We start from the raw sequence: 24,881 nt of genomic DNA, 5'->3' as shown, positions 1-24,881 counted from the left end.
ATGACTTCAGGGTAAATATCTGAAGTGGTACAAGACTGTGGAAAGTTTGGGAACCCCTGGTGTACAGTAACTTTGGACTTGACTTTTAAATGAAAACAGGTGAAAAAAATGAATGATTTACTAGAAAATGGGAGTGGTAATGAGTTTATAGAGCCTGTGTAATGTGTCACACAGTGTGTGTAGAAGTAAAAATCAACCTTGTCATAACTGACAAGTATCATTATACATTTAGATACGAGTTTACATGTAATATCCAGAATATCCTGAAACAACAAGTTACTGTGTGTTTTCAAAGACAACACAATCCACTGTTGAACGAGCAAATTATTAGAATGTGAATGAAACGTCGTCATCGTGAGGCAAAGGACGTTTGTTATGGGGAAATGTTTCTGGGGACCGCTCATTCAGTGCACCCCCCACCCCCCTCCCATCTCTACATGTGGAAGCATCTGTCAGTGCCCAATCTTTTCGGATCGTTTGTGCATACACTTCGTCGCTTCATTCACTCGCAATCTTTATGAGGTGAGCTTCTGGGATGTGATATTTGAATTTAAACTGACGATACATCCATCCATCCTTTTTCTTCCGCTTTATCCGGGGACGGGTCGTGGAGGCAAAGATGCCCAGACCTCCCGATCCATGCACACCTCCTCCAGCCGTTCTGGGAGGACCCCTAGGCGACACCAGGCCAGCTCAGAGACATAGTCCCTCCAGCGTGTCCTGGGCCTTCCACGAGGCCTCTTCCCAATAGGACATTCCTGAAACATCTCCCGAGGGAGACAACCAGGAGGCATCCGAAACAGGTGCCCGAGCCACCTCAGCTGGCTCCTTTCGACGTAAAGGAGCAGCGACTCTACTCTGAGCTCCTCCCGGGAGACTGAGCTTCTCACCCTATCTCGAAGCGTGGAGAACCATGGCCTCAGATTTGGAGGTGCTGATCCTCATCCCGGCCGCTTCACACACGGCTGCAAACCGTCACAGTGCACGCTGAAGGTCCTGATTTGTTGAAGCCAACAAAACAACATCATCTGCAAACAGCAGAGATGAGATCCTGAGGTTCCCAAATCGGACCCCCTCCGGTCCCTGGCTGCACCTAGAAATTCTGTCCTTTAAAGTAATGAACAGAACAGGTGACAAAGGGCAGCCCTGGTGGAGACCAACATGCACTGGAAACAGGTCTGACTTACTGCCGGCAATGCGAACCAGACTCCTGCTGTGGTCATACAGGGAACGGACAGCCATTAGCAAAGGGCCCCGGACCCCATACTGGGAGTATGGGGTCCGGGGCCACGAGGGACACGGTCGAACGCCTTCTCCAGATCCACAAAGCACATGTGGACTGGTTGGGTGAACTCCCACAAACCCTCGAACACCTGATGAAGGGTATAGAACTGGTCCAGTGTGCCGCGACAGGGACGAAAACCGCATTGTTCCTCCTGAATCCGAGGTTCGACTATCGGCCGGATCCTCCTCTGCAGCACCCTGGAGTAGACCTTACCGGGGTGGCTGAGGAGTGTGCTCCTCTGTAGTTGGAGCACACCCTCCGATCCCCCTTCTTAAAGAGAGGGACCAAAAATGGATCAAAACACAATGTGTCCATTTATCTTTTTGTCTAATCATTACGGTCTGGAATGATGTCATCAGGATAATTAAAATTAGGATATTTTATATTAATCAAAACTTAAGCTTAGATTCAGTAAACTATTGATCCCTGAGGGGAAAGGGGGTGACATTAATGCTGCATACATCTTAATATGACATTTTATAATAATTGAAAAGGAGCACTCAGAATAATCCATGTCAGTATAACTTAGATCTACCTTTTATTTGGAGCTTACGCATTATTATTATTTACATTTTTTTTTACGGGCGACCGTGGCTCAGGTGGTAGAGGGTCGTCCTCTGATCGAGAGGTTGGGGGTTCGATCCCAGTACCTGACTATGTGTCGAAGTGTCCTTGGGCAAGACACTGAACCCTAAGTTGCTCCCAGTGGTCGACTCGCGCCTTGCATGGCAGTCCTGTCCCACTGGTGTGTGAATGTGAGAGTGATTGGGTGAATGAGCTGATATGTAAAGCGCTTTGAGACTGCTTCAGTGTGGTGATAAAGCGCTATATAAATCAAGTCCATTTACCATTTTTAGTCCATTTACAGACAATTTTGTTTAATTATGGTTTTCTTTTTCTATTATTATTTATTTTGTTTCCTCACAGGAGTTAAAAATTAAGATTTTCTGAAAAAATGTAAAAAAAAAAACAAAAAATGAAATTTTAAAAATTAATGTGGAACATACAGAATTTGGAGAAAAAAAATGTAATTGATTTTACGGGGCTCTAATCAGGTTAGATTATGACGAGTAAAGAATAGAAAACGGAGCCAATTCTTTCTGAAGATTGGGGGCACGGCAGTGTTGCATTATGAGGATGGGAATAACGGAAATCCTTTAATCCCATTACACTTACCCACTCAGAGAGGGAAGGGTGACTGTGTGTGTGTGTGTGTGTGTGTGTGTGTGTGTGTGTGTGTGTGTGTGTGTGTGTGTGTGTGTGTGTGTGTGTGTGTGTGTGTGTGTGTGTGTGTGTGTGTAAAGAAGATGAAGTAAGTGCAGACTAACATGTACCGTACACACTGAAACAAAACATATGACAACAGTAACACTTCCTACAGAGGAGGCATTTCAGGGTTGGGGTCCATTATAAATTAAATTGCGTAATTGATCATTAATTACAATTGTGGTGCAATTATAAAACTGTTGCTGTTTTTATCGTAATGAAATTGTAATTGAGTTCAGATAACTGACTTTGTAATTGGAATTGCCATGAAAATTCTATGAAAATTGTCAATTATAAATTAGCGCAAAACTGGAGAATCATATTACAGTTCTATGTACAGTTCCACACATGTGTAATAAACAATTATTAAAATGTTTTAATGAAGCTTTCCCCTATTTTACCATTTAAAAACAAGAAGACAGTCATCAACATCCCCCACCAGATTGGTTGTCATTATAACTCACAACCTTTTCCTAAATGTCCTAAATCTAACAAATTACGTAGATGTATACATAAGAAAATATTATCACATCAGAATATAAAATGACTAACTATCTTTCTCAGAAAAGCTGTCCCCTTTGAAGATACCTCGAACAGAGTAAAGAAAAACGGAGGGCAATATTATATTATTATAAAAATAATTGCACGCTTCTCATTTTCGAACTCCATCAAGGTATTGATACCCTGAAACCGCGCACCAAATTTGGTTATCCTGTCTTAAACGGTTTCTGAGAAAAGTTGTCCCCTTTAACTCGGACGGAGGAGCTCAAACCGATATCCCCCTTCCACACTTAGTGGCGGAGATAATAAATCTAGGGGTACGCTGACATAAAAAAGGCTCAGACGCTCACACCAAAAATATTAAAACCTATATTTTCATTGATTAGAACGCGTAACAAGGTAACCAATTGATAGGAAATAAATTAGATGATAGATTTGTTTTTAGTGTATTTTAGCTGATTTGGATATGTTATCAATAGATATGCTAACAGAAAGCTAACACAAGAGGAAGGCTAACTTTTATTAGGTTATTTATTTCAGGCTCAGTAATTGTGATTAATTGAAATCGAACTTTCGTGATTATAATTGACTTTCTGAGGATAAAACATAATTGGAATTTAATTGGAATTGGAAAAAATGCTGGTCATTGTAATCGTAATTGAACTGTAACTGAACATGGGTAATTTAAATCGTAATTTTAACTGAAAAATGTAATTGACCCCAACCCTGGTTACAGTTGTGCCATTGTGACACACCCTTGTGGACCTGTGTGTGTGTGTGTGTGTGTGTGTGTGTGTGTGTGTGTGTGTGTGTGTGTGTGTGTGTGTGTGTGTGTGTGTGTGTGTGTGTGTGTGTGTGTGTGTGTGTGTGTGTGTGTGTGTGTGTGTGTGTGTGTGTGTGTGAATGCTCACTCTGGTCTGCGTAGTTCTTGATCTTCAGCTCTAGCTGCCGAGAGTGAGACTCCATCCTGTTCACGTGGTTCTGCAGGTCCTTTTTCTCCTGTTCATGGGTGTCTTCAAACTCTATAAACTTCTACACACGCACACACACAGGGTCAGTTTCACCATTGTGTTCATAACTTGATGCAGTTTGAAGTGCAGAACAATGAAACAGGCTGTATCTAAATGTGGAATGTGCTAATGATAGCACAACTTTACCTCCTGAGAAGAAGAAACTACTTTTTGATGTTATTATTATCAGAGTTGGAAAAAATCACTGCTTCTCAAATCTCATTAGTCTCAAGTCACGTAAAAAGACTTAACAAGTCATGAGTACATAATGTACTCATGACTTGTAGGGCGATATGGACCAAAACTCAAATCTCAATGTTTTTATTTTCATAATGGGCAATATACAATATGAATATATCAATATTTTTAATTCAAATAAAGTCTGACCATAAAGACAATTCTGGGTTAAATTTCCTCATGAAAAATGCTACACAGGCACATTTATTAACAAACAGCTGCACAATATGTGCCACTTATGGCTATTTCTCCTCTAAGGGACAGCACGTGTGAGTGAGTTAGTAGTGTGGCTTGTTTAGGGGAAGGTCTGGGTTAGAATGCACTCAATAATCTATCTAACTGTGCTTTTAATGCTGTTCTGAGAAGTAGTGAAAGCAGCAACTCCTAAAACAAGTATTTTGATACAAAATAAGCTATTATATATACATATATTCGGGGTGTCCCGATCCGATATTGATATCTGATATCGGTCTGATATCAGCAGGAAACAAATATCGAATTTTATCGGACTGCATCTAAAATTTCCGATATAATAAATATTGTTTTTTTGGATTTATGTTTTCCAATATCTTCTATTTAATTTTAATTTATTTTATTCAATCATATAATATTCTTATTCTAAAAGGTTAATTATATGTAATCTATTGATTTATAATAAATGGGTCTTTTTTTTTTAATAATCAAGCCTTTTCTAATATTCCACACTACAAAATGAGTATTAAAAGTACATAGGATTCATGCTGTTATCATAACGGATCGATATCGGTATCGGTCAATAATCAAGGCTGCAATATCTGTATCGTATCGGAAGTGAAAAAGTTGTATCAGGACATCCCTAATATCTAGGCAATATTGTAATTTTCTATATCTCCAAAATAGAAATGTTGATATATCTTGAATCTCGATAGATCTGTACCACAGCTAGTCCCATTTTACAGAGCAGGTTTATTCAACTGATATAAACAATGAATTACGTGAACATATTTGTCTAATAATAGTGATATAATCTGACATAATGTTTTTATAAACAAATCAATCCAGCATGTTTTTAGATTTTCAAATGTTCACAGTTCCTCTGTTAACCAAACAAACAATAATCGTACTGGGAAGTAGGGCTGGGCAATGTCGATATTTATTGATTCATTTATTCTTTTAACCTATTTAAAATATGGACCAGACAAAAATTATTAAAAAAAATGTTTTATTATTTTATACGTAATTTTTAATATTTAAAAAGAATGTGAAAAAAAAAATAAAAAACTTCAATTAAACTATTTAATGTGCAAATATAGACATTAAATAAATGCATTTTGTAAATAATATATCAGTGCACACCTGAGATAAAACAAACAAATCTGACATGAAACAAACAGCAGGGTCTGAAATTATGAAAATATTATGCGGGCAATTTTGGCATTTATTTCCTCACTTATAAATAAATGATTTTCTTAAAAAAAAAAAAATAAAAGCACACGAAAAGCACAGATAAGTATTTTTACAGTTTAATATAAACCACTGCTGCTGAATATTGTTTATTTTATATCTGATAATGAGTTACAAAAAGTTATGGTTGATAAATATCTCTGTCATTTCCTATAATTTTAACCAGATCAAACTGATGATTTAATCATTAAAGGTGCAGTCTGTAACTCTTATAAAAGTAACTTTTTGTCATATTTACTAAAGCAGTCACTATGTAAGGACAGATTTACATCAAACTAGTAGTTTATGTGAAAAAACAGGCTCATTGAGTCTTTTCTGCTGCTACTGATGCACCGTGACCGAGCACAAAGAACCAATCAGAGCCAGGATTGTGTTTGACAGCTGTTGCTCACAGGCCCCGCCCCTTTCCCGGAGCTAGAGTGCCGTCTTTTTTACAGTGTATGGTCTGGAGGAGTAGAAGATGGAATTGGTGACTTTTCTGTTTGAAAGGTCATTACTGCTGCTTGATTTACATTAAGTTTTATTTGTAATTGTTACACTAGAACTCTGTAGTGCATGTGTTGTTCATGTGCGCGCAGCAGCTTCCGCGTGGGCTGCTGTAAGTGACACTGTGTTGTTACTGCTGAGGTGTGGCACAGAGAGAGAGAGAAGCACTGCAATAATATGCCTTTAACAGAGCATGTTATATTACTGTGATGTTGTTGTCAGACTAACGTTAGCTTGTTAGCTCCTCTGAGGGAGGGACTTTGGAATGTTTGGAGGCAGGGCAAGAGAGCAGTGGGGAGGGAGGGATCTGAAAGTTGCGGACTGCACCTTTAATAGAATAAAAAAACAAGATATTTTGGTGTAATCATCACAAGGGGAAGTAGAACCAGGCATTTTTTTTTTTTTTTTAAATCAGTTATTCATCACAATATAATCTATTAATCCAAAAGTTAGAATTTTTTTCTGCTAGTGCGCGCACGTCTCAGCCTAGCTTGATGTTTTCAGCTGCTTCCTGATTGGCTGTCAAGTTGTATAAAGATGGACCTGTCAATCAAAGTCATGTTTGCCAACACTTGGCAGTGCTGTCTCTCAGAGGTTTGATCATTAATAATAAATGCATTTTATAAAATATTTTGTCAATGGAAGGGTAAGAAGTCAAGTCTTCGTGAGTCAATAAAGTCTGAGTTAAGTCACGAGTCGTTATGTTGTCAAGTCTAAGTCGAGTTGCAGGTCCTTTGTGATTTCATCAAGTCGAGTCTAAAGTCATCAAATTTGTGACTCGAGTCCATACTTCTGGTTACTATTATCATTTTATGTTATCAAAAGGATTTTTGTAAATGAAAAGTAACTCTAAAATGAGTGAAACTGAATAAAACCACAGGAGCACAGCCTGAATGTCCCAACTTTGATTAATTAAAAAAAAAAAATAAATAATATATATATATATATATATATATATATATATATATATATATATATATATATATAGTGTAAATGTGTAATTACAGATAACCAGCAATGAGATTAAAAATGCTGCACAAACAAATCAACAACAAAAAAGTTATATAAACACAGAGAAAAAGACCTTGATCTATTATCTCCATTACAAATTAATTATTAAAAATAGTAAATTAATCTAGAAAAAGCACATTTGGATATGTGTTCTTAAATGTAACTTAATACATTATTTTAACATGTGCTACTATTACTGTCAGCTTCTCCTGAGTCCTATTTGAGGATTGTTGCTAGTCTAAAATGAAAATGGAAATTCCCAAACTGCATTTCCTCCCAGTTTCCTTTTTTGTGCATTTCCTGTCTGAGCAACAAAACTAAAATCTTTATGTGGTTTTCTCTTTATACTGCATCAGTCTATGAATACAGAAGCAAACAGATGTGCCATTTATTACCACATTACAGGTAGTGTACACAACAATATCAAAAATATTGATGATCTTATTGATTAACTGTCATTGGATGGTTGCTAGCAGCACATTCTCTGGTTGTGGCTGATGTTTTATCTCTATACTTTAAACAGTACATCATAGTGCTGGGCGATATGGACCAGAATTCATATCTCAATATTCTTTCTCAAAATGGCGATATACAGTACAATATAATTTACGATATTTTTAACTCAATAAAGTCTGACCAGAAAGACAATTCAAGGTTAAATTTGCCAATGAAAAATGCCACACAATAATAATAATAAATGTGCCTGTGTGGCATTTTGTATCAACACATTTAATTTAATTAAATTATTGATTTTTGTATTGTATATCCACAATTTGAGAAAAAATATTGAGTTTTAGTCCACCTCACCCAGCCCTATTTAGAGCTAGCCCAACTTTCATGCACCTGCATAATAATAAAATACAGCCTGTCATTAATTGACCAAGCTAGTCAGAGGTTGTAGTTTCTATAAAAACTACATTTAGAGCTGAAAAGTGGAGCAGAGAAGTGCTGAGTCACTACACCTGCTGTTTACCCAATAAGCATCCCAGGAGACTCAACCATGACTTAACAATCTGATGCAACACACGCTCTGCTAAATAAATACAGTATGTGTGTCAGTGATGGGGTCAGCTATAATTGATAATTAATCACAATTATAGAGTATTTGTAAAAGTAATTCTAAAAAATCTGTTGTCGTAATATTAGTTTAGATAATTGACTTTGTAATTGTAATTGCCATGAAAATTCAATTAAAAACTCAATTAAAATTTAACATTAAACTGGCGAGTTACAGTTCTGTGTACAGTTATACACATATGTAGTTAATTATTAAAATATGTTTCATATCAAGCTTTCCCAAAATTCCCACATCAAAAAAAATAAATAAATAAATCTAGGAGTATAGTGACACAAAAAAGGCTCATACATCCAGGCCAAAAACTTTATTTCTAACTTTATTTTTAATTTATACGAAGCCTAACAATGTAACCAATAGATGGGAAATAAATTAGATGACATATATTTGTTCTTAATGTATTATAATGCTGATTTAAGACCCAGTATAATTATTAGAGATGCTAACAGAAAGCTAACACAAAAGGAAGGTTAACTTTTATTAGGTTATTTATTTCAGGCTTACGAAATGTGATGAATTGTAATTGAACTTTAATAATTAAGCACAATGACAACTCTGCTTTGTTGACATCTACAGAGCTAATTCTGCTTTGTTTACATCTACATTGATAACTCTGCTTTGTTTACATCTTCATTGATAACTCTGTTTATTTCTAAAATGATAACTCTGCTTTGTTTACATCTACATTGATAACTCTGCTTTGTTTACATCTACATTGATAACTCTGCTTTGTTTACATCTACATTGATAACTCTGCTTTCTTTACATCTTCATTGATAACTCTGTTTATTTCTAAAATGATAACTCTGCTTTGTTTACATCTGCAACGATAACTCTGCTACACTGAAGCCTCCAGCACACGTGTGACAGTGACCCGTGTCTGAAGCAGCTAAAGCCGGCTGTGGGTCCATCCCGCTGACCCTCACCTCCTCCGCCTGCTTCCTCAGAGCCTTCTCCCGCTCATACTGGGTGATGAGCTGCTCGTTGTCCTCCTTCAGCAGCTCCAGCTCCACTTCGTGCTCCTGGTTCTCGGCGAACACCGAGTCCAGGTTCTCCAGCACGGCCACCACCAGCGGCATCAGCTCCTTCACCACGTCCTCGTCGTAGCGACCGATGAGCCGCTCGAACTCCCGGTAGATGGAGCTGGCCAGGCCCGACACCCGCTCAGACATCATCGCGGACGTCCCCGGGTCGTCCTGGTACACCACTCCGTCGTCCAGCTCCATTTCGGGCCCTTTTCCTCTGAGCAAACGGAGCCGGTATGCGGGTTGGTTCCACCCTACCCCACCACAGTGGACACCACCGTCCTCTGAACTAAGCACAGTTTGGTTTAACGCTGAGGACTCATCGGGGACGGGGGACACAGTGGACGGATGGAACCAGCTACGTGGAGTCCTTCCTATTATTTTCCTCGCTTGTCCCGTGATGCGTTCACAGCCTCTTCCAATGCTCAGTTTTTCTATTATCCATTAACGTAGAGAGCACTCCCCCAAGCATATACACTTTAACAGTGTTTCCCAATCTTACCCCTACTGCTGCACACTTACAAAACACAATAATGTAAATTTTTTTCAACCATGGGGTCGTGACCCCATGTGAAGTCGCCTGGAATTCAAATTGGGTCCCCTAAAATGTCTAGTAATAATAATACATTTAGAAAAAAATTTTTAAAAAAATGATTAAAAATGTATCTTTATAATGTTTTCATTATTATTGTTTTTCAAATTATAACATCACACACAAAACAAGCTTAAACAGCTTTTTTTTTTATATACTTTAACTTTCTAAAATATAAATGTAGTTAAAAGAAAATGCAATCTAAAAAATATCTAAGCTGGTGCAAATTGTCACTTTGTACAGTAACCCTATCAACAAACAAACATTATCAAAAAGCTAATTATAGATAGAAAGAAAAAATTCTCTGGGGACGCCAACAATTTGTGATATCAAAATGAGGTCATGACCTAAAAAAGTTGTGAACTACTGATGTGACACAATGTAGCCCTACAGGGAAATGTGTCTCCGAATTTTACCTATCCTGTTGAGGAACAACATAAAATAATAATAATAATTATTATTATTATTATTAATATTGACTACTGGTCAATTTATATTATAGTTTCCAATTTTAACTTTTTTATTCATGTACCCCCATGACAAAGGTCATTTGCGTACCCCACTTTGGGAACCTTGGCACTAAAACATCCATCTATCTATTTTCTGACCCGCTTGTTTCTTTTCAGGGTCCCGGGGGTTCTCCAGTTCTCAATGGGCATTAGGCAGTGGTACACCCTGGGCAGGGTACCACACAGACAGACACACGACCACTCACACTGACATTCACAAGACTCCAATTCACATTTGGAAAATAAAAAGTAAAAAAAAAAAACCTTGGTTATGCCCCTTTCCATTTAGTGTATGAGAAAATAAGGGAAACACATTTGAAAATGTTACATAACATTTATCCCTGTAACACGTTCATTTCCAAATATACTGATAAGAGTCATAAATGCACTTTTAGTTTAAATGAAGCTAAAAACATTTTACTTTTGTTTTATCCACTGCCCATATATGTTATTATTCTGGAATGCAGTTAAGGATTTTATATGTAAGCAGAACCAAAAATTCAATAGTAATAACACCAAAACAAATGAAAACAACAATAACTCAATATCTGGCCTCATTAGTCTCATAATATTAATAAATAAAATTTATAATCATTAATCAAAGTTTTTTCCAAATGTTCATCTTTTCTATATTGAGTTTAATTATGAATACCTCTTCATATCATAATCCTCTCAATTAATAAGTACCTCCGCCAAGAGTGAAGTGCAGAGGGGTAAGGGTATGTTTTACCCTCAGTCAGTCTGTCTGTTTGTCTGTCTGTTTGTCTGTCTGTCTGTCTGTCTGTTAGCAAAATAACTTAAAAAGTTATGAATTTTATGATAATATTTTTAGAATAATTGCTGATTTTCCGGCTACCAAGATAAAATATATAGAAATGATGAACGGATTTGGATGAAATTTTCAGGAAAATTGATAAATGAGACAAGGATCAGGTGATTAAATTTGGATGATGTTCTGACTACCAAAATAATATACGTATATATATTTATATATATATATATATATGTAAACAGATCATCGTCATAGTAACACAGCTCAATGTTGACAGGTAGTCATGGTAATCGTGAGTTTACCATGTTAGCGTGGCTGGAGCGTGTTAGCTGAACCTGAGTTGAACCTGGCGGAGGTCTGTCTCTTTGATTGATTTTCTAGTTTCATATGCATTTTCATTTGTGGAACAGCGGGCTCTCTTAAACCCCTAAATGTGCGTCAAACATTGGTTCCCGAAGGTAGACTCTACAAATTCAAAACAACTAGTGGAATTCAAAGTAGAATTTAGCTAAACTACAACTTTTATGTAATTACCTCAATAGCAAATAAACACAGTCTCCTTTGTAAAAATGTAGCTTGTTATTTTCTTCTATTGTCAGAAGTGTGATAAATGGCCCCTACGGCATAAAATAATCCTGCTTCGTTAAATGACAAGAAAATGTATTATTTTATTGAGCAACAGTGCTGTTAGTTTGTGATGAATTTGTTCAAAGAATAGCTTAATAAGGAACTAGGAACATTTCCAGATTATTTTTAGATTAATTGTTAAATCTTTCTGAGTACCCCCTGCAATTTGTACCCCTGTTTGGGAACCTCTGCACTAAAATAAAATAAGAAAATCTTTAATTTTCATAAATTCCTTGATTGGTTTATACGTATATCATATGTCATTTTCACATTTCATACTCTGGCCAAATAACAGTATTCTGCGTAAAACAAATTAGTTGTAATAAATAATGAAAATACATGACTGAATTGAAGTAAAAACCTATTCATTAATTTGTCATAACGTTACAACCCAAATGTCCGAGCGTTCATGAAGCTACCACTCAACAGCTGAGTTGTTGCCCATATCACGTGATGACGTCACGTTATCATGCTATCGACGTCAATATTGTTTATTGTGTCCCGGCTGTCGCTCATATCTGTAAATTAGAAATGATTGAATAAGTAAATAAATATAGAATTAAAAATAACGAACAAATAAGTTAATATAGTATCACTCCTCTGCAGTAGTTTGGGTAAACCCTTCTCTCAAATTTAATAAGAAGCATTTTTCTTTTTTTACCCTTTTGTTGAAAAAACGTTTCTTGGTCAAAATGAGTCAAGTTAGTCATCATACCAATACTGTAAGACCAAAAATAATGTAATTACTACTATATAAATCCTTTAAACACTCTATATAAATACGTCTTTTAACTAAGTACAATATGTTTGAAATGGTAATGTGACAGAATAAAGCAAAGAGCATCAGCAGACAATATTAGGTGATATATTTGAAGACAATAAGATCTGACATTAAAATACAGAAAACAATGACACGTCATATCTATTTGTTTTATTACAGTTTTTCTCAATTGATAAGACGTTCCTGAAAAATAGCGCACATTTACCGAGACACTGCACACTATTTTCTTTATTAGGACACAGTTTGCAAAGCACTGTGCACTTGAGTCAAAAGTAACACTGTACAGCTAAATACAAAACACTCTCAGTGTGTGTTCACATGAAGTATTAAAAAAATAATACAGTATTATGTATTATACACAGTACAGTATGCTAATTGTTATGCACTGATTCTTTCAGCGTGGTGAGGACACAGGACCTAGTGTGCCTGATCCAGCTCTGACAGGTATCAACAGAAACATCATCACATGCCAAGACCATTGACTACAAGAGATTTTCCCAAATGTATGGCTACCTTCCACCTCCATTCATTGGAATTCCATGAATCAGCACATCATCAAAGAGTTGACCAAATGTCATCTGGATTACATTTTTTGCGTCGGACTTTGTGCCCGTCTAGGTCTTGGCATTGGTCTTTATCTTGGTGCGGGGGCCGGGTCGGGTTCTGGACCAGGTGCATGGGCAGGTCTGGATTCTGGCCATGGTCTGGGTCGTCCATTTCTTATTCTTCCAACATGACCTCTTGCTTCCCCAACATCCATTTTGAACAGCTAATGCTAATGCTGTTTCCCAGCAGGTTTTATAGTCAGCAATTAATTAGCAACAGTGTTTTCATTTCAGTCACGATCACTCTCGTCAAATTATTCATTAGCATGCAGTTTAGATTAGGTGGTAAGGCTCTGTTCTGGGACCCGACCTCTGCCATTCCATACAGCTGCATGAAAAGCCAGAAGCAAAGGAAGCTCCCCCTCGCTCTTCCGTGAGCTACATCGAAAGGCATGAGCAGAGAGAGCGGTCAGCATGACCCCTTGGAACAGAAACACAGACGTTTGGATGGCAACAGGAGACACTGTTTAATTACACAAAAGAGGAGGAGCTGGGGTGGGGAGTGGGTTGCGAGGCATTTGCTGATGAAGCGTACAGAAGTAGGCGTGTGTAGTGGTTTAAATACAATGCCCTGACAAACCCTGGATTTCCACTGGATCCGTAACTGCACCGTAACTGCGCCGAAACACAAACGCAGCTGATAGGTTTCCATTCAAGTCAATGTGTCAATTTCCACCGCATGCAAATCTGCCCCAGCGCAGCACCGTAACTGCTGAGTCATGCTGCTGCCCTCTGCTGCAAATATGCAGCACTTCTATTTTTGCTGGATGCTGGAGCTGTGCTGCACAAGTTAATAAAAATATGCCCATGCAGGACAGGAAGTACTGCATAGACACAGAATAAAATATTTGTATTATTTTCAAAATAAAAGACAGACCTTCCGGGACCTCCAGCAAGCGCAATTCAACCTCTCTCCAAAAATCAAGCACATATTCGGACTCAGGGGACCAGACCTTTTCGTTGATACCATGGTTGGATCCAAGCACTTTAAAAATGGGATTTAACATGTAAATATTGTATTTATCCATGGTTGAATCACACGTATGTATTGCGCGATTACACGTTAATTTGCGGGATCTCCCGAGTCCTTGCTGTAACAGACACTGAGCGAAATCGGAGGCAGTGGGGATTGCTGGACAGCAGATGGCGCTGCACCAACGCAGCGGAGCAGTTATGGCGGAAATCCAGGGTAGCTCACCAATGGGAACCGTGGAACATGATTAGCTGGATGTTGAACTGAATTAGGGGATGATGCTGTCAGTTGTTAACAGCGACTGATAGCTGATGGTGCTGTGCTAGCTTAACTTCAGTGCTTGCCTGAACTAACACAACACTCAATTTCTGACCTGTTGTTTCCAAAAATTTGAAAAGTGTCCAAATTCTGCCTCTTAGTGTCTGAAAGGTGTTTTCAAATGAGCAAAACAATGTGTTAAGTCTTTTGCACAAAGAGTTTTGGAAACTGTGCAAACCATGAATTGTGTTCAAGACTCCTGTTTATGAGAATGGTGTGCAGTCAGTTGGTGCCTGTGTGCAGTGAATGGAACGTAGTGTCTCATTAATCGAGAAAAACTGTAAACTTGTCAAAGTGAGGCAGATTAGTATTGACCAACATAAAGTGTCTTGTGATAACAATAATAGTAAAAATAATACAGAGGGCTAAGCCAAGATGAACACTGCAGCTTCATTTGCAGGGTTATAACAAAACCTAGAAACAAATGTGTATACAATTCTACACTGAAGATGCAGCTCATAATGCTGAGGCATATTTGGATTTAGTGGAGGACTACACATATGCAGTAGTGACAACGCCTCTCCTTCCATAAGCATAAGACTCATTTCGCCTGTAAATATGAATAACTCTTTGGCATGTTGGACAACGATGCTCCACGTCTAGGCAGGAATCGATTAGGAACGGAATCCAGCAGCAAAAGAAACACCTGTGGAAGGAAACCTTGTGTCATTTAGGTGAGATGTGTTTTTACTGTTACTACACAAAAAACACAAAAAACTTTTACCCGACGATAGCGAGGGCAAGGCATGCAAACCAGGTCAGGATTCCAGGAGTGGTCGTTGTGTTGGTGAGGACCGTCTGCTGACAGTAGGGACACACCATGTTTCCTGGAAGGTCTCGTAGAATACAAGCCACTGCCGTACAGTATGTGTCAGAAGAAAAACAACAATTAAACAAAATCCAAAAGTGGTGCAGTGTTTTTTTATTGTTTATTTTATTTCTTTATTTATGGTCAATGCCAGGGTTGGGGTCAATTACATTTTTCAATTACAATTATGTCTTCAATTATCCATGTTCAATTACAATTCAATTATGATTACGGGGACCTACATTTTTTACAATTACAATTACTAATATTATAATCCTCCTGAACCAAATACAATTGCATTCTCAATTACTAAAGTTCAATTACAATTCATCACAGTTACTGAGCCTTTAATAAATAAGCCCATAAAATGTAACCGCCCTCTTGTGTTAGCTTTCTGTTAGCATCTCTTATGATAACCGTTTAAAATCAGCTGTAAAATACACAAAAAATATAATTTATCATCTAATTTGTTTCTTATCTCTTGGTTACCTTGTTAGGCTTCCTAATCAATGAAAATATTGGTATTAATATTTTTGGTGTGGTCTTCTGAGCCTTTATTCTGTCAGTGTACCCCTCGATTTTTTTTTTTTTTTTAAATCATAAAATTATCCTTAAGGGAACTGACTGGTAGTGGGAAAAGTTGACATGAAACACATTTTAATAATAACACAGGTATACGTTTAGTTAAATTGTAAATGCCAATTACAACGATTACAACAGCAACAGATTTTTTTCAAATATGATTATAATTTTAAATGTCATAATTGTAATTAATTATCAATTACACAATTACAATTATAATTGACCCCAACCCCGGTCAATGCACAATATTAGACATAAATGTTATCACCTGATGCATTGTACCAGATTCAGTTTGGAGCTAATCTACATCTACAGTGTTTTTATTTAGATCGTTTTACCTGGTTGGACCTGAACAGGAACAAAACAAGCACCTGAAACAAATATGTGTTGTTAAAAAACACACACAAACCCAATCCCATAAATATGCAATGCATGGTAGCTACAGCATATTGGAGTTGTATAGAAGATGAAACTGGCAGCACAATATTATGGGGTGACGAATGTAAAAATATTTTCAACTCACTTTCCTCACATGTAGCTAATTTTTCTTTCATTTCAGACAGAAATTCATGTAAAGCAGCATGTTCCATACAATTGTTAAAAATGTGTAAACATGAAAAATGAATCTTAAATGTAAATTCAAATGTTAAATCTAAATCTAAATGTTATCATCAATCTTTATTGCAGACACTTTGTCCAGAAAAAAAAAGAAAAGAAAAAGGAAAGCACCACAATTTACAACGGCCACATACATCATTTTTTTTTAAATTCAGAATTAGTTATTCTGAATTAAATCATTCTGAATTAAAGTGTCTCCACAGTTCAGACTGGTACCGTATGGCACTGAGTTTAACTTTAGTCAGGCTCATGACACTAATGTTCGTACTCTCATCAAGGTGACAAATTAATCTGTGGATCAAACAACAATATTTATATCTAAATCTGAATGTTAAATGTTCAATTTATATCTAAATCTAAATGTTAAAATTTAAATCTTAAATGTTAAATCTAAATTTTGTATTTATATCTAAATCTAAATGTTAAATTCATATCTAAATCTCAATGTAAAATCTAAATGTAATATTTGTATCTAAATCTAAACGTTAAATCTAAATGTTAAATCGGTCGCCAAGTGTAAAGCTAAATGTTCAGAAATTATGCAAAGTGGGCAGGTCAGCGCCTGTCAATCACGAGGCCCCGCCCACACCACCGACTGCGGCTCAGTGAGTGAGAAGAGGGGCGAACTGACGAACTGGAAAGAGTGGTAATGACTGGTGTACAGGCTACACATCAGCCGAGGGAATGTGTGGACAACTGCCCTCACACAGTTTAACTGACGTAGATTCCCTGAAAGTACCAGCATGCTGCACTTTGGCCAGTGATGAAGACACCAAGGATACAGAAGACCATGGAGGTTGGAGTGTGGGTGGGGCCTTGTGATCGACAGGCGCCAACCTGTCCACTTTGTATAATTTCTAAACATTTAGCTTTACACTTGGTGACTGATTTAACATTTGGATTTAAAATTTAGATTTACATTTAAACTTACATTTACATTTAACATTTAAATTTAGAATTTACATTTAGATTTAACCTTTACATTTAGATTTTAACAATGATATAGAACATGCTGTTTCACATGAATTTGTCTCAAATGAAAAAATAAAATGAGCTAAATGTTCAAAATGTGTTAGCTATGAGGTTTTTACATTCAGCACCCCATACAATATAAACACTGACCTCCCTGGTATCCAGCAGGAGGTGGTGGTCCAGGTGAGTAACCTGGTTGTGGGTACATTCCAGGCTGTGGTACTGTAATAGAATGAAAACATAACATGAAATAAATGTTGTCCTTTGTCATCAAAGTCACAATCAAGTATTTCATCGTAGTTTTGTTCAAAGTGCAGACGTTTAATTCAACACTACATGGTCCATGGATGCTTGCATGTTAAAGTAATAAAACATTCCAATTAAAGGAACTAGTCATGTAAATATTCAAGCAATTGTGTTTTTCAGATATCAACAGATTCTGCAATGACTCTTTTAAACCAGTAGGAGGAGCCAAGAGTACATCAGGATTTAAGGATTTTTAAATTATCATAATGTGTACAACATGCACATTATGAAATAACATTCCCAAGTTCTTCATTAAGCCCTTAAAGAATAGAGTAAAAATAATAATAGTATAGAAGAATATACAAATGTACAAACAAAATAATACAATATACAAAATAAAAAACAACAAAACAGATGTTACAATTGGGAGTTTAGGTTTTACCCTTTGAAGGGTTGTTAAAAATCTAATTACTGACACATTGTTTAAAAAAAAAAAAAAAAAAAAATCAAAAACATTAGATCTCACTCCAAACTGTGGAGTGAGATCTCAGATCACTATAAAACAGGGTGTAAAAAACAAACAAACCTCCTTGGTATCCAGCATGAGGTGGTGGTCCAGCAGTAAATCCTGGATGAGGGTACATCCCTGGTGGAGGCACTGCAACAGGAACATTGGTGCATTGTTGTTGTTGTTTTACAATAACAAGTAACTTTATATTTCAGAAATGGTTTACACTATTCAAAAAATCATATAATTAGGACCAGCTCAGTTATTTCATCAAATACTCATATAAACAAGTGCTACAAACAGTGGACACTGACCTTCTTGGTATCCAGGAGGAGGGGTGGCTCCTGGGTAAGGCCCAGGCTGAGAGTACATCCCTGGTCCAGGCACCGGGCCACCATAAACCATAGGTGGGTCGGGGTAAGGTGGAGCAGATTCATGTGCAGGATTTGGTTTTTCCATCTTCACAGATTATAGCTGGGAGGTGGATAATAGGAAACAGAATTATAGTAAAAAAATGAAGTCCAACATAATTCTAGGATCATCCCATACTAATAAAATAGCTAAAGAGAGAAGTAAACACTTTGTCCTACTATTTTTACAACAGGATTAGGGTTAGGTTATAACCCTATATTGCAACAATTTTAAGGGTTAGGTTTAGGGTAAGGTTTAGTCTTAGTCACGCGACCTATACTGGCCAATGACTGACTTTAACATGCGACCTAAACTGACCAATGATTGACCTTAACACGCGACCTATACTGGCCAATGACTGACCTTAACATGAGACCTAAACTGACCAATGACTGACCTTAACACGTGACCTAAACTGGCCAAATAGGGTTGCTACGTAAGATAGCCACTGCCAACAATGAATTGGCAAAGAGGGAAGCCATATATGCTTATATTACACATAAATAAATGGCCCTTGTTTCAGTTGCTCTGGAAGGAGGAGTTATGACAGTATGTGGGGCTGTTGGTATGCAAATAATGAAAGAATAAACATGGGTTAGGAACCATCTTGTGGTATGACACAAAGGTTTAAAGGGCGACATGGGACAAGAAAGGTAAGGAAACACTGCACCAGGGGGCAGGTAGGGCTTATGTACTACATTTTAAACACATACTGCACTCTCTAAAAGGGATTCTCCACTGTTTTTACAAATGTGCTACGCGAGACCCGTGGCTGTCAATCATCGTCATATGACATAAAATCTCATTTTTCAACTTCAAATAAATTGTTTAAAACAAATTTCAAAGAAAAATGAGCACTTGAACACAACTTAGGGTGATAATAACTCGTGATCACAGCAGAGTTTAGGTTTGGAAAAAACTTTACAGTTTGACCCACATCCCATCTGTTATCATTGAGGAGGCGGGGTTTATGACCTATACTGCAGCTAGTCAGCAGGGGGAGCTCTAAAAATTCAAGCTTCACTCCACCGGGGAGCTCGTCCCGTCCATTCTTTTTACAGTCTATGTGTGGGACCTGCAGTGATATTGGGACTGTTATGGGCACGCCTTCCCACATGCACACATTAATTTTATGTTTCTATTGTTTTATTTAGTTGATTGTTTTTGTTTAGATTATGAAGCACACTGCTTATATTGGATGGTAATTATGGGTTACAAAGCAGAGGATGCACACAGCAGAGATTTAATGGGGCCAAAAAAAGAAGACCTGAGAGAACACGGCCCGAACCCCCAAATGAAGCCCATGTCTCTTTAATCCCGACCAGGTTTCAACCAGACAATATTCGTGCGTGTGCATGTAGAATAGAATGATCTGTTGCAAGTTCTAAACATGACGAGCAGCTTCATGTGCCGCTACACGCTAGCAGTTGAAGCTCACTGTCTATATTGGACGGTGATTACAGTTACCAAGCGGAGGATGCATACAGGCAGCATCGGGCGCAGCTAAGTAGCTCAAACTCTGGTGTTGCGTTGATGGAACGAGCATCAGGCCAGAATCAGCTGATCTGATGCGTAATTTATGCAGTGATGGCACAATGTCCACATATGAGAGTGTGGTGACACAGCGCTACTCAGACTGATTGACAGACTGTGTTGTTGTAATAACTCAGATCAATGGCGTCAACAGATCAATACAACGGTTTCTGTCTAAATCTGCCTGTTTTTCATGGACTGATCAGAGCAAAGTTACAAGACCTAATCAAGTCCAAGTTCCGAACTTGTCTCACTGATGCACACCTGGATGACTGAATCAGAGTGAACCTCTTGGGATACATATCGGATTACAATGCCCTATCAACAGCATGCAGTGCCAGAAATCTCATTAAAGGTAAGCATATAATAATATTATAATGTGCTAATATACACTGCAAAAACAAAACTTAAATAAGGGGAGTAGAAGTAGCGCCCAACTTCTTTTATTTTTTTTTGAAAGTAACATCCTAAAAAAAAGGTTGGAGACCCCTGGTGAACATATCGTATCGTGAACTCTGTGTCGTCCCACCCCTACTTACGGCTGCACAATTAATCACATTTTAATCGTCATCACAATTTTGGTTGCCACGATTAAATTAATCTGATCATCAGCAATATTCACATTTAAAATATGGGCTCTGCACTCTGTAATCATATATTTATTGCATTTGCCTTTGGTACGTTTTAAATTCTGGGGTACATTTTTTCATTTATTTGTTTAGAATAATTCTTATTTAAAGCTTCATGTTGCACTGTAAACTGTACAAATATTGGTGGTTTAAAAGTAGTGTAATAAAAACCTTTTTTTTTTCAAACATGATAAATAATTATGATTATAAATGTGATTACAATATTGATAAAAAATAATCGTGATTATCATTTTGGCCATAACCGTGCAGCCCTACCCCTAGACTAGGATACCTTGACAGGTATCTGTATGTGATTTTTGACGAGAGATAGAAATAATTTCTTAATTACAACTAGGGCTGGACAAAAAACATTTAATTAATCGATTTATCGAATTTGTAGATAAAAAACTATTTTTATTTTGCAAATTCAAATTTCTTATTTTTTAATTATTTTTTTCCCACCACAGTTTTTTCTGACTTTTTTGCGTTCCGTCCTTGTGGGTTACCGTAGCATGTGTTTACCCTTTGAGTAGCTATATGTTGAGTTTATTATTTTTTTAATTGTAATTTTATATGTTGTAAAATATGTAGTTATCTGATTTCTTAATCAGATCATTTAATCTACTGTGAAGTTGCTGACTGTTGCACTTTTGCTTAAATCTGGGTTAAAGCTTGAAATTGTTGAACGACTGAGCCTCATTTACTTTTAATTCTGGGATTGTTCTATGCATTTTAACTCTTGAGGACAATCACAGCAATAAAGTTGCTGATATCTGCAGTCATTTTTAAGTGCACTGAAGAAAGAAAAAAAATTGAAAATCGAATCGAAACTCAATCTTTTTTTTTTTTTTTGTTTGTTTTAGGTAAAATCGCCCAGCTCTAATTATAACCTAAATGTCTTTACAATTTATAGCTCAGAACTGTATATTAAATGATTTTCCAGTCATTTAATGGCAAGTCTCGTCCTTATAGATGGAACTACAGCAGACCATGTTGTGTGAGGCTATAAATAAACAGTAATTAAATGAGCCCATCCTCTGCATTGATAGAGGGTCTACATATACATGCTAAAAACAACAGCAAAACACAAGTGTCCACCCATCCATCCATGCATCCATCCATCCATCCACTTTAATCTAAGGCCAACTCAACTAGTGAAAATGAAAACAAACCTGATCCAACAACTCCTGCTAAACACATACAAACACGAAGGAGAAACGTACTATCAGTGTAGACGCTGCTTTTCTCCCGGAAATAAAGCAAATCCCAGGGTTGAAACTTGGAAAAACCACAGCGAGGTCCTGCTAGCTGCAGCTACAGCAATAGATATATATCTATATAGATATATATCTATAGACTATAGCCACAGCAGCGCTAACTGTAACCTGACACCGCTCTGTGATAAAGGGACATTCAGGCCCCGCCTCCTTCCTTTGCCATTTAGGAAAACATGGCGCAGAAAAAGGCTTTATTATAGACAAGCAGGGTTTTTTTTTTTTTTTTTAAATTAGTATTATTTTATTTTTATTGAACACAAATTAGCATTTACAACATATTAAATAAAGTGCACCATATGTCATATGACATTACATTATTGATAAAAAAAAATCCACATCTACACAGAAGACAGATGAGAGAAACAAGATAATGCACAATAATTCAGAATAAAAGGAAAGAAAAAAATGGATATAAATATAACAAATAGCAGGAAAACGTTTTGTGTTTTTCAGGTTTCAAGTGTTTACAGAATGAATGGTACAGCTTTTTTTTGTTTTTAACATAGTTTATAGTATGAAAAATGTACGTAACTCGTTTTCAAAGTTATGTATTTTTGGTTTTGTCTGTGCCCATTTTGTTTTATGTATGATTAGAGTATGTGTATCAGGAGGGAAAGGTCTTTTGGAATTATAGTATTTTCAAAATAAAAGATGAGGGCACTTTCCTGGAGGTTGATCACATGACCTGTTCAGACAGTGGAGCAGCGATTTTTAAAGTGACGGTGTTAAGGGTAGGGCAACCGTCGACTCACAATTTAGTTTATTAAATTAATTTACTAAAACCATGATAATGCTGTTATTAAGTCAGTGGTACTCAACATGTGGTTCTTTATGTCTTAATTTTAATTATTATTTCCCCAGAAAACCTTAAAAGGGAGAAACTTTTTAATCACCTATTTCCTTTTGCAACTTCCTTTGTTCCATTTTCCTCCCTTTTCCAAAAAAATTGACTTGCACTTCCTTTTGCCAAGATCCCATTTTCCTAATTTTTTGTCAATTTTTGCAAGTTCTTTTTGACACTTTTATCCAACTTTTGTCAATTCTTTAACCGTTTTTTGACACTCTTCATCCAAATAAGCTACATTTTGGCCAATAAATACCACTTGTTTGTTTTCCCTACATTTTGCCTAATTTTGTTCCACTTTTTTGCCCTTTTTCACTATTGTTTGCCACATTTTTGCTCATTTAAGCTACTTTTTGCCATTACATACCACGCCTGTTAAATGTAATGGTCTAAAATTCAATGGCGGTCAATCTAATTGTTGCCAAGTCTCACAATTATTGAAATGAGGATCACCTGAGTGGTGTGGGTGTGTCCAAAGTGATTGAGGTGTAGAACACCTGTGTCGAGAGGGTCTATTGACTGGTTGATCAGTATTCCTGGCTAAAATTACACAATGAATGGTGGCAGAAAGGCTTTTGTGTGACCTTAAGGAGAGAGGGATGTTAGTTAATTATCACATTGTAGGGGTACGCTGGGTCTTTGGCTCCTTGGGGCTTTCTCGGGTGTGTGGGGGCTGTGGCTGCCTCTCGACCTGGGGTCTCTAGAGCTTCTGGGAAGGGGGGAGGGGGTGTGCTCCTTAGCTCCAGTTATTGCTGCCGGCCTGACTGCACCTTCGAGCCCGGGTCGGAGCTTGGGTTTAGAGAAGTGGTTCTTGCACAAACATTGGTCATGGATGCACTGGCCTTGGGCTATGGGATGAGCTCGTACTGGGTTTCACCTTAGACACGTTGATCCCAAATACCAGTTTTAGGTATTACCACTCACTCCTTCCCTCTGTTCATGGCCACCACGGTCACCAGCTGGGTGCTGTGTCACCCGCTTCAATTTCTCCACATTTGTCACCAGACTGGCTGAACTGATTACACAACACAATAACCACAATATGCAGAACTAGAACATCACCGCTGTCAGACTGTACAATAACACAGTCTAGGGCATTGTACTGTCTGTAAAAAATATTTCTCCTTGCTCCCGCCTGCAAATATATATTTTTTAATTTATATATAGCTTATGTTTCTGTATTGCTTATTTATCTTCATTGCAATATTTTCTCTGGTTTCTCTTTTGGGTTTTTCTGTGTGTTGCCTTCTGTTGTCTTTTTTTAACTGCGCTTTATCTGATGTGAGCTGTCATGACAGTAAATATCCCCACTGCGGGATCAATAAAGCTATTTATTTATTTATCACATTGCACTTCCATCTTAAAACAGTCGGCTCTCCCCACCCCTTCCATTTTACCCCCCTAACTCCCTCTTCCCCATTCCCTTACCCCTCACCGAGATGTAACACTGCTGTTGGGTTTTCCCTTACTTGTGGCTCTGGTCCGGTCCCAAAGGTCTACACATGCTATAGGAGGACTTACACTAATAATAAAATTAGTAACGTGCAGTCAGGGTAGGCAAGGTAGGCAGTGCCTACCCAAGGGTGAATTGATATTTTGATCATTTATTTTAATTGTAATATAATTATAAATTGTTTATTTTTCAATTTCCGATAGCCTACAGTAGTGTTGTGTTCAAGATCACACTATCCGAGACCAGAATGCACCGAGACCAAGACAAGACCAAGACTTCCGGGAGCGAGACCGAGTCAAGACCAAGACCATAAACATTTTTTTAATTAAAAAAAATATATAAATATCTAAAATTATGACAAGGTTCGACGGTTAAATAATATTCTCTCTTTAAGTTTAGTTTCTTTTAAATACATTTGACGGTGAAAAAAAGTGCCTGCAAAAAATGAACTAAAATATTAAAACTACTACTGCTACTGAATAAA

The 24,881-nt window shown here is 37.2% G+C and overlaps 2 protein-coding genes across 4 annotated transcripts in view; both read right to left on the bottom strand.

Annotated features, from left to right (window-relative positions):
• The window catches only part of spag9a (sperm associated antigen 9a), a 57,468-nt gene extending 47,697 nt beyond the window's left edge, over positions 1-9,771 (bottom strand). The window contains 2 exon segments of the mRNA XM_028455632.1: positions 3,964-4,084; positions 9,241-9,771. Coding sequence (XP_028311433.1) covers positions 3,964-4,084; positions 9,241-9,540 — 421 coding nt within the window. The 5' untranslated portion in view covers positions 9,541-9,771.
• A 3,902-nt stretch (positions 9,772-13,673) lies between these two features.
• Positions 13,674-22,249, bottom strand: LOC114468645 (lipopolysaccharide-induced tumor necrosis factor-alpha factor homolog). Of its 3 annotated transcripts, XM_028455663.1 has the most exons (7): positions 22,047-22,249; positions 18,565-18,724; positions 18,329-18,400; positions 17,647-17,718; positions 16,245-16,277; positions 15,241-15,370; positions 13,674-15,162 (listed from the first exon to the last, which is right to left on the bottom strand). In XM_028455663.1, exons 2-7 carry the CDS (start codon positions 18,707-18,709, stop codon positions 15,009-15,011), a joined length of 606 nt encoding a protein of 201 aa, XP_028311464.1. In that variant the 5' UTR covers positions 18,710-18,724; positions 22,047-22,249; the 3' UTR covers positions 13,674-15,008. The 3 variants fall into 3 exon arrangements, with proteins under 3 accessions (XP_028311464.1, XP_028311465.1, XP_028311467.1); XM_028455664.1 differs by lacking the exon at positions 16,245-16,277; XM_028455666.1 differs by lacking the exon at positions 17,647-17,718.
• Positions 22,250-24,881: the final 2,632 nt, after the last annotated feature.

This window comes from Gouania willdenowi, chromosome 8 (genome assembly GCF_900634775.1).
Source record: "Gouania willdenowi chromosome 8, fGouWil2.1, whole genome shotgun sequence".
Classification (NCBI taxonomy): Eukaryota; Metazoa; Chordata; class Actinopteri; order Blenniiformes; family Gobiesocidae; genus Gouania; species Gouania willdenowi.
This window is presented reverse-complemented; position numbering and strand designations above follow the sequence as displayed.